Below are 11014 nucleotides of genomic sequence, written 5' to 3'. Positions count from 1 at the left end.
ATGAGAGTGAGAACTTAGAATGAAAAGGGACTATCAGGATATAAAGAGAAAAAGATGAAAAATGTCTGTAGTCAGATTTACAATTGCTTATTTGAGTCTAAAAGACAAAGAATAATCTTTTCTTTACAGGGGAAAAATTTGCAGATTTTAGCTTGCTTTCACTGGAAATATCCTGGATAGTTCAGAAACCACCCCCTCCCATAATTTAGAAAGTGAAGCTTATATAGCAATTCACCCCTGTCTCTTCCTTTCAAACAGGTCATCAGTTTCTAGTTTTTATGTAATTTCCCAAAATAAAGCTTTCTTCTGTGCACAAAGATTGATTCATTAGATGTTTTTGTCTCTGGGCATTGAGCAGCCTTTAGCTGAATAGAGTTGGAGTTCATGCAACTTAATTGGAAGAGCATCATTTCCAACATCTTCCTAGGATATTTACTATGAATGGTGAGACACAAGAAAAAGAAATTGCTGATGTTTAATATTTTGTGCCATGGAAAATAGTCATTGTTTTGCTCAGCAGCTTGAGTGCTTTACAGGTGGGAAAGGGTCTCCCTGTCCTGAATGAACACAGTGCTTTTCTTTCACCCTCATCACGTGAAATGATGTGAAAGAAACCAAAACACATGTGAGTTTTCTACTCACATCATCACAGTCACCTTGAGACACCAAAAGTTTGAGAAGTCTCAGCACTTCAGAATTTATTGCAGATACAAAATTCTGCACAGTAACCAGCAATTCCCTTAATTCCTCTCTGAAGGCAGTTATCACAATTACCCTTTTCCCAGACTTCTAAACAAAAACAATAACAAATTGTCATCTAGGGAACTCCAAATGAAAGAAGCACCAACAATTTTGGCAGCACTAAAGCATAAAAAGTTTTAGCAACATGGCACCACTCCTTAAAACAAAAAATCTTTTTTCGATTGCCTGCTGCTGATTTAACTGTGATTTTCCACTTACCAGACAAACTACACAACAGTTAAGAAAGCCCTGAAAATTGCTGAATCCACTCCCACATAATAAGAGCGAAGGACAGCTGGGAAAAATTTTGGAGTTCTAGAAATGCTTCTGTTCTGTCAAAAATTTTGTTTGCAATACCAGCTGTAGCATCTGGCTTATCTTATGACTTCAATCCTCCTTTTTAGAAAGCGCTTAAAGAGATTTTGAAAGCCACTGTACAAGCTGTCTGGAGTCCCTGCTGCCATTGCTGCCCTCTGGCTCAGAGACCCTGGGCATGTTTGGTTATCCCAAATCCCTACATTTCACCCGTGGCTGTTCTCCTGTCTGCAAAATGTGACAACTCACAGTTCCTCCAAGTGGAAAGCGATGACACTCTGCCATGCAAATATGAATATGGGGTATCATTAACTCCGTTGATGAACCTCTCACATTGGCAGAGAAGCTGAAGAGGAAAGTCATTATCTCCTCGATTTAACTGTTAGTTGGTGCTGCTACCCTTTTCCTTCAAAAAATAAAATTGTATTGGACTGCAGAATCTGCCTCTTGGAGAGCAGTGTTTATGTATATGAGGCAGCATTTAACTCCCTTGGGATAATCCTGCTGAAGCCAATTGGTTTACTCGAGTTATACGCCCGTATTTGCACAACAAAAAGCTAGCAAAGGCTACAGAGGACGATTTACAAATAAGAACTCCCACTGCCACAGGCGAATCAACTGATTAGGAAATGCAAATTTGTCGAGTGTAAGTTCTGGGAGGGAAAGGAACTGCTAAGGAGCATCAGGAAGGCCCGGGGATGTGGGTGAAGGATGTGTGCTGGAGTGGGTTGCCCTCCATCCTCTCTGCTCTCAGAAGTGTGAACACCACACGCCTGAGTTCTGTGTGTGTTCTGTTCTGAGTTCTGTGTGTGCACTCAGGATCCCCTGGCCAGGATTCCACAGTGAGATCCTGGCCCTGCTGCAGTCAGTTGTCTCACCTAGGGATGTTAAGACAACAACCCCCCCTGACAGCATTTCTGATTGCTTGATAACAAATGCAAATAAGAAAAGCAAATCATGCTGTAATCCTCTCTGCCTGAGATGGGACAAGATCAGATCACAGTTTGTGCTGTGATTTAGTCCAGTATGTAGAGGCTGACGATTCCTCTCTCACTGTGACCTTAAAAAGTAAGGTAAGGGGAGGTCACAAGGAGTGGTACATCCCTCTCCCATCAACATCCTGCAGCTCTTTCAGTTGACTTGCTTCACATATTTAATGTTATTTAGATTACCCACGCTGGCACCATCAGCTGCTGCTGTCATAACCTCGTGTGCACAGGCTGATGTGACACAGCTCAGCAACTGTGCAGGACCCATGGACATCAGCCTGCTCTAGTGGAAATCCCTAGACGGAGCAGGGAACATAACTTTGCTTCCCCAAATTTATCTGATGTTAAATTGGCTGAATTTTGTGGTATTGAGGGTTTAGGAAATACAGAGATGAGACACAACAAGCTGTTCCTCAGTTTCTAAGATTTTACTCTTTCCCGTATTTTGCAATACTCTGATTTATCTACTGTACCTTGAAGTAGTTTGGGTTTTATTCATCACAGCTCAAACTTAATTCTGTAATGCTTTGGACTATCATTGCTCAGTTTTTGGCATATATCAGTTATGACACAGGACATTCCTTTTCCTTCAGGAAGGTCTTGAAATCATATTTATGAAAATATGATTTAGCATGCTAGGGTCATTATGCACATTTTTATACCAAGATTCACACCCAAGTGTTCAAGAATAAGAACCTGGCTGGTACCTTCCTCAGGATGAGAAGGCAAACAGAGGTGACATAATTTTGTCAATCAAACTCATGATTCGTTAAAACTCTCTCGAAAGAACAATTCTTCAACTGATTTTGCAGTGAATGTAAACATCTTTCTTTCTGTGTTATTTCAGCTTTACCCAGAGCCTCAGGCTTTCTACATCTCTGTACTCATTTCTGTATCACACACTGCAGGCTGAGGCATCTTGGGACACAGGGAAATAGTGCTTTTCTTTCTTCTTTTTTCCAGCTCTCTTAGTTCTGCACCCTGGAAAAAGCATGTTCCATTTGCATAGCTCCCCTCACTCACGGTGCACGCTTTCATATTTAGCACAGAGATTTGTTTCCTAAACCTCATTAGGCAGGGAATATTTTTACTAATCCAATTCAGCAAATTATAATTTTATCAGAACCGTCCTTTTAGAAAGAGCTTTTGGAAATTGCCCGGCAACTCATCTGGAAAATGTGTGGAGATGGAAGGATTTGTTTTCCAAACAGAAAGACTCAATCTCTCATTTGAAAAAACACCAAACCAACACAGTACAGTAGTTAATGTTGCTAACTTTAATATCTGTTTTCTGTACCACAGATAAAAATTCATCATTGTACAAGAAAAAACCTTTACATTAAAAGTCTCTGCAGGAGCACGCATTGCCCTTACCAGTGTTGTCAATATTCAGTGTTCCTGACTAGTGGGAAAAGGGGACACTCTGGAATCAGCAGTGTGGGGGTGTCACACTGACAAACACGTGCATAAATTTCTTCTGTTCCTGAGCCTCTGTTAAGGAAATTTTCCTGTCCGACCATTCAGGAGCCACTTTGGGAATCCCACTCACACCACCCCAGACAATGTTTCAGTGCTCTGTTTCTCTTAGAATGAAAGAAAATAGCACAAGATTTAATGAACTGGTTCAAATTTTATTATTTTGCATGGGTTTGACTTTGATGAAGGTATTAAAGTACTAACATGCTAATTAACGATGACAAAACAATGACAACTCACAGTGGATCCAGCTTGAGCAAACAGCAGCAGGAAGAATGCTGAGGTCATAAGAATTAAAAGATAATTAAAGATGCATTGGCTTATGCCTTAGTCATGGACTGAAAATGTCATTAAAGAAATCATCAAACCACCTATAAATAACTCTCTGATTATTTTTCAGGGAAATTGTCAGATGTTTCAACTCTACTCAATTGTCTGTTTTCCTTCCTCAGCAGAACAAAGACTGAAATGTTTATTAGATTATTTAAATGTTATTTAAATGTTCTTTTATAGATTATTTAAATGTTCTTTTATAGACCACTGTCTACAGAAAGAGTAATGTTTTCAGCATATACAGCTAAGGGAATAGCAAGAAAACTTTATTGTGATGAAAAATGAACTAATTTTGAAGCAACAAAACAAGGACCAAAAGAAGAAAAAAGCACAAGGTCATGTTCTAACATGAAGTAAAATTCAGATGAGAATGGAGGATAACCACATTTTCTATCCTTTTACAACCCAACCCAGAACATAGCACAGGGTATTTGATTCTGCCATCCAAATATGACTTGATTATTTATTTTCCAGCACTAAAATAAATTACTTTGGGATGGAGCCTTCCCTTGAAATCCGAGGTATACACAGCTCATTAGTACTGCCCTCTGCCTACTCAGCACAGCCACATCCGTCAGCCTGACCATGTGCTCTGCCAGACCCACGTCCGTAGTTTCCAAGGGGAAAATTGGGCATAACCAACCCCACGGGCAGCATTTGGCTTGGCTTTCCATGGGCTCACCGGTGGGTTCACATGAATGAAGGTGTCCCTGCACCTTCCACTATCCCAGGTTGCTCCAAGCCCTGTCCAACCTGGCCTCGGACACTTCCAGGGATGGGGCAGCCACAGCTTCTCTGGGTAACCTGTGCCAGGGCCTCACCACCCTCACGGGGAAGAATTTCTTCCTCATACCCAATCCCACTCTGCACTCTGTCAGTGTGAAGCCAATCCCGCTTGTCCTGCCCAGATGCACCTCCATGACTCCACTTTTCAGAGCTCTGTGGCACAGCAAGTTGGTGTTCCTGGTCAGGTTTTCCCCCATTCCTGATCCTGGCCCTAATCCAATCCGATTTTTCCAGCCCTGATTCAGGCTGGGTTTCCCCCATTCATGATTCCATCCATAATCCAGTCCAAGTTTTCCCCCCATTCCTGAGCACAGCCCTGATCCAGTCCGGGTTTCCCCCCTTAGAGGTTCCAGCCGCGATCCAGTCCTGGTTTTCCCCCATTCCCGATACCAGCCCTGATCCAGTCCTGGTTTTCCCCCATTCCCGATACCAGCCCTGATCCAGTCCGGGTTTTCTCTACTAGAGATTCCAGCCCTGACCCAGGCCCGATTTCCCCCCATTCCTGTTCCCAGTCCCCATCCAGGCGGGGTTTCCCCCCATTCTGGATCTCAGCCCCAATCCCATCTGGGTTTTCCCCACTAGAGATTCCCGCCCCAATCCGGGCCGGGTTTCCCCCTATTCATGATTCCAGCCCTGATCCAGTCTGGCATTCCTCCCATTCATGATTCCAGCCCTGATCCAGTCTGGCTTTCCCCCCATTCCGGATCTCAGCCTCGATCTCGTCTGGCTTTTCCCCATCAGAGATTCCAGCCCCGATCCAGTCCTGGTTTTCCCCCCATTCCCGATCCCGGCGGGCTCCAGGCCGGGTTTCTCCCACTGCCCGTGCCGCGCAGGCGCAGTGCGGGCGGCGGGCGGTGCCGGGCGGGCTGCGCGGGAGGCCCGACCCGGCCGGTGCCGATCCCGGTGCCGCTCCCGGTGCCGATCCCGGTGCCGCTCCCGGTGCCGCTCCCGGTGCCGCTCCCGGTGCCTCTCCCGGTGCCGCTCCCGGTGCCGATCGGTGCTGATCGGTGCTGATCCCGGTGCCGCTCAGTCCGCGGTGCTGATCGGTGCCGATCGGTGCCGACGTGCCTCGGTGCCGATCCCGGTGCCGATCCCGGTGCTGATCCCGGTGCCGATCCCGGTGCCGCTCCCGGTGCCGCTCCCGGTGCCGCTCCCGGCCCGGGCCATGTCCGAGGCGTATTTCCCGGTGGGCCCCGGGCTGGGGATGGAGGAGAATTTCCTGTCGCTGGACGACATCCTGATGTCGCAGGAGAAGCTGCCGGGGCGCGCCGAGAGCGCTCTGCCGCGCCTGGCCCTGGCGCTGGGACGGGGGGCCGGCGGCGCCGAGTCCGTCCCGGAGGTAACGGGGGACAGGGACAGGGACAGGGACAGGGACAGGGACAGGAGCCGCCCCCGGGGGATACGGGACTGCCCCGGGGCCGTGGCCTCGCCCCCACCTCGTGTCCCGCCCCCCAGCCCCGTCCGCCCGCAGGTTCCGCGGTCACCGCAATGGAATTGATGCTTCCCCCTACTTTCTTTTAGAAGTTATTTTTACTTTTATCGTATGCACTTTGTATGGTTAGGTTTCTGTGTGTGGTTTTGTTTTTTTTTTTTCCCCTTCTGACGTTTAATAATCTGACAATTATTAGGCTGCAGAGCATCAATAAAAACCCCGCTTTTTGAGTCTTGTAGTAATAACGCCCCTAAAGTGTGTCTGTTTATGGTACAGTCACAGTAGACTGCTCTGAAAAGAAAATTGTGTTTCTGTAACGCTGGATCTTCGCTTATGAAGTTTATTTTCTGTCTTTGCGGCTGCTTAATGTGTGTTCTCGTGGAAAGGACAACTTCTATCTTTCTCTCGTTCCTCCAGGGATCGAAGCTGGAAATCCCACTGTGGCTTGCTAAAGGGTTCCACGACAGCAAAAGGAGAATCATTTCTGTGGAACTGCCAAATATCTACAAGGAAGCCTGGAGGACAGTGTTCAGTGCTGATGCCAATGTGGTTGATCTGCATAAAATGGGGCCCTACTACTATGGATTTGGCTCACAGCTGCTGAATTTTGACAATCCGGAGAATCCTGAGATAGCTCAGAGTATCCTGCAGGCAAGTATCTGAACTAAGGCTTGAAACACAGTTTTGCATTCTTCTCTCTTCCTGTTTTTCCCAGCTGCACAGCAGCCTCCAGAAAAAATGTCCTGGTTTTATCCAAATGACTTCTGGGCTGATTGTGAATTTCTAGATCAAGCTGTAGGATGACCCTCTTGAATACTGCTGGAAGCTTCAAGTGCGCATCCAGGAGTGTAACTTCAGCCTCGAGTTTCCACACTCTCAATCTGGTGTTTCAAAAAGTCTCGTAAAATAAGACTAGAGGAGATGTGGGGTCATTTAATTGTGCCTGTGCTGCAAGGCAGAATGAATTCAGTCAACTGTTGTTTCAGTTTTTCTACCCTGTTTTTAAAGCTCTGTAACAATGAGACCTCACACTGCTCTGGGCAATCCGTTTCAGTGCTTCTTCATCCTAATCACAGAAGGTTTGCTCTGATGTCTAAACCAAAGCTCCTTCACAGCAATACAAGCTCTGTTCTGTTTGTCTTGTACAAAGTAAATGCTGAGGACAGAATATTCTCTTCCTTCCTGCAGCAGTCCCAGTTCATTTCATATCTGTCTGTGGCTCGTGTTTTCTGATCTCAGATAGTCCTTATTTCTGGGATCTTTCCAGTGGGTCTGCATCCACTCTGCCATGCCCTGTGAACAGCACAGTCTCGTGCTCAGGACTTGTGCTGATGAAAACAAAAGGATTGTTTTGTGAGCTTTCTTAGGCTGTGATGCTCGTGGTGCATCGTGGTGCATCATCTCGTTTGTCAGGATGCAGTGACTGCTCTGTGGTTGGTCTGCAGTCCACAGTGAGATGGTAGAGGTTTCATACACAATTTGTTTCTCTTCCTGACTTTGTACAATTCCCTATTTCTGCCTTAATGCAAAACCTTCTATTAGTCCTGGGAGAATTACATCCTATCGTTTTCACACCTTTCTAATTTGTCAGGATCACTGTGAATTAAGAGTTCTGCTCCACAACATGCCTGCAGTCACCCCTCCTCCTTCTCCTGCATGATGATTTAATAAGCACAACTTCTTATTCCTTTAGTGAACTTATTAATTAACAACTCAAACAGTTCTTGGTTCCGGGCAGACCCCTGTGGAACTCCACTCACTGTGTTCTTCCCTCCTGACAGGAGCTATGAGTGATGGTTGTCTTTCCCAGCCATCTATGGGGTGGCCTGGCTAAATCTTCCAAGAATGCTCCACGACAGATACCCCCTGCACTGTTTTCCTCCCTGTTCAAGCCTGGCATCCTTCCACAACAGGAAACGAGGCTGGTCCCTCGGAGTTTGTTCTTGGCAGGTCCACATCGGCTGCTACCCTTTTATTCTCTTGCAGAAGTTTATGTATAGTCTGCTTGTTCCATTATGTTTCCAGCAATTGATACTGATGGATTTATAATTCCCTGGCTCTTCCTTCCTCCCTTTCCATCTCCCCTTTTCTCTTTTGAAAGATAGATATTGTCTTCGGCAGTTTCCGGACTTCAGTGCTCCTTGAGCTTTTAACCATAACCACTAACAGCTCTGAGATCTCTTCAGCCAGGTCTCTAAGTGGGCTGGAATGATTGCTGTTGCTTTTTTTTTTTTTCTTTCTCTGTGCTTTACATTGACTGATGCAGAGAGGCTTTAAAATGCTGCTGTTTTCTGGGAGTTGTCCACTGAAAACGTGCTTTGTGCATTGAGGAGATGACCACACCTTTCCTTGTCTTTTCTCCTTCTGCTAATGGGCATCTTAAGGGAAAAAAAAACCCCACAGTAGAACTCATTACTTATTGACAGAAAAATCAAAGCACACGAGGTTTTTGCTTTTTGGTTGTGAAAGCTTCAGCGTTTGAGCTGAGGGAGCCTCTGTGTTAGCTGTCGGTAATTGTGTTTATCACCTTCAGACGTTCATCAACCGTTTCCGCCGCATCATGGACTCCTCTCAGAACGCCTACAACGAGGACACGTCGGCGCTGGTGGCCCGGCTGGATGAGCTGGAACGAGCTTTGTTCCAGGTTGGCCAGAAAGGGCTGAATGATTTCCAGTGCTGGGAAAAGGGGCAGGCTTCTCAAATCACAGCTTCCAGTCTGGTCCAGAACTACGGGAAAAGAAAGTTCACGGAAGTGGATGGTTAAAAACCTGAAGGACACGAAGCTGCGGTGGGGGACACGGGGAGATTTGCAGCCTGTCTGTCACAGAAAAGGGAATCAATTTGGGGAGGGGCAGGCCCCCTGTCCATTAATGGGAATTCTCTGTAACATCTTTGGATTGGACTAATGTAAATTTTAAAGGCAGAGGGCAAGGGCATAAAAAATGGATCACATCACATCACTGAATAGCTTTGCAGCTTACTCATTGCACTCCTGAGGATCTGCAGATAAAGTGTTTGCTGGGTGGCTGAAAGGCTATGAGAGGATTTTCTGAAAGGCTAATTAATATTTATTATTCTTCCAAATTGATGTTTACAATACCAGATCTGGAAAAAAGTGTAAGTTGTGTATCTTGTCTTGCCTTTCCCCTCCCAAACTCCTGGAAACAGCTTGTTGATTTTATAACAGCTATTTCCAGGTTCCCTGTTCTTCGGAGAGCCCCAGTGATGTGGAAAAAATGCAGTGCAAGCAGCATTAATTATTTTTCATTTCTTACACACTGTGGTGGAACAGGTGCTCTTTGCGAGGCAGGAATGTTTTTCTTTGCTGACTTCTGTACACAGTGCCCTGGAGAAAAATACCTCCTCAAACCCACACAACAAGTGGCAGCGCAGGTCTCGTGTGCTGCCTTGTCCTCTCTCTCCCTTTTTGACTCTTGTGACCTTGGTGGTGCACAGGGTAGAGAATGTTCCTGTTTGATGCCAGTGGCTTTTGTGATGGATGTGTCTCTGTGATGGCTATTTTAGAGGAGACAGCAGAAGGCAACAAAGAGTCAAGTCTGGCCCGGATCAAAAGCAGCAACTTAAGTGGAAATTCTCCCCTATTATCAACCTCTGAGCTATCTGTTTTCCCATGAGAAATTCTTCTGATTACTAATGATCCTACTAAGTGTCATCCTTGCCAGTAGAAGTGACTGGATTTGGGACTTGCTGACAGCACAGTGGTGGATGCCCTTAAACCTGGATCATCTCAAGTCCCATTGGATTGGAGACAGAAAACAGATGGTTATCTCCATAGGACTTGGTTCCTGCAGTCATCAGGATTGTTGCCCTTTGGAAGCAGGTATGAGACATCTTCTGGGTGCTTCTAAGCCTCTGTAGAAGGTGGACCTTGCAGAGTGCCTAAGTGGAGGAGCCAGATCCTGATGATACTGAGCACTTCCTCTTCTGTGGGAGTGACTGGGAGGTGACACCAAGATCCAAATCTCTGAGGAGTTGTTACTGGACTTGCAGATGCTCCTGGATATTGGATGCTTCAAACAAGTCCAAAGGGTGCGTGGCCATTCCTTGGCCAGAGAAGTTCAAGCTCAGCCTGTGGAGGTGGTGAGAGGGGACAGTTTTCTGGCTTCACAAACATCTTGGTGACCCCACCTCAGCTGCAGAAGGCCAGCTGCCCTGCCAGAGGAGACTAAATGGAAACTGTGCCTAACAAAAGTATGTGGCAGGATCAAATGCTGCTGCACTTAATGACTTAATGGCACCTAATGGCTTATGCATTCTCATGAAGCTTTTGTCTGTTGTCCATTTCTGAATTTTTATGCTGAATAAATATTTTGTAAGGGAATGCTCGTAGTGTGAAAAGTCTGTTGCTAACTGTCCTGCAGCACAAAAATCAAATTGAAAAGGCCAGGTCTCTGTAAAAGTGTGGCCATGATGCAGCCCTGCTTCTGTCATCCTTCTGCTCTTACAGGCAGTGCAGTGGGGAGCTACATTCGTGCAGTCATGTGAGTGCAGAAGTAATTCCTGTCTGACTTATCCCACGTGGGTACTGGCTCTTTGCTCAGGTTGTGGGAGAGACTCTGCCAGCCAATCAATAAGCTGTTGATTTTATAAACTGCATATTTAGGAACACAGGATGGACTGAGGTGACTCCATGTTACCTCGACTTTGTTGTGGAGTGGTGGGTGGGAGGTGGAAATTGGCTATCTCTGTATCCAGAGCACTGTGGAATAGACTACATGTACCATAGTCAGAGCTGTACTCAGTGCTGCAAGGGAGGCAAGTGTAAGTCCATCAGTGACAAGAAGCTTTTTTTCAGTTGGTTTCACATTAACTTCTTGTAAAACTCTCAGCTCCTCTTGTTTATCTCCTCCATGTGCTTTTCTCGAGCCAGACGTGGCAGCCAGAGAGGGCCCACCCCAGTTAAATACAAAGAGCTCTGCAA

At 46.0% G+C, this 11014-nt stretch overlaps 1 protein-coding gene across 1 annotated transcript; it reads left to right on the top strand.

Annotated features, from left to right (window-relative positions):
- Nucleotides 1-5716: 5716 nt before the first annotated feature.
- Nucleotides 5717-10414, top strand: GINS3 (GINS complex subunit 3). The gene is made up of 3 exons (XM_050311537.1): nt 5717-5979; nt 6490-6717; nt 8600-10414. Exons 1-3 carry the CDS (start codon nt 5806-5808, stop codon nt 8834-8836), a joined length of 639 nt encoding a protein of 212 aa, XP_050167494.1. The 5' UTR covers nt 5717-5805; the 3' UTR covers nt 8837-10414.
- The last annotated feature ends 600 nt before the right edge of the window (nt 10415-11014 follow it).

This window comes from Myiozetetes cayanensis, unplaced genomic scaffold, assembly GCF_022539395.1.
Source record: "Myiozetetes cayanensis isolate MyiCay16 unplaced genomic scaffold, myiCay2020 scf16, whole genome shotgun sequence".
Lineage (NCBI taxonomy): Eukaryota > Metazoa > Chordata > Aves > Passeriformes > Tyrannidae > Myiozetetes > Myiozetetes cayanensis.
This window is presented reverse-complemented; position numbering and strand designations above follow the sequence as displayed.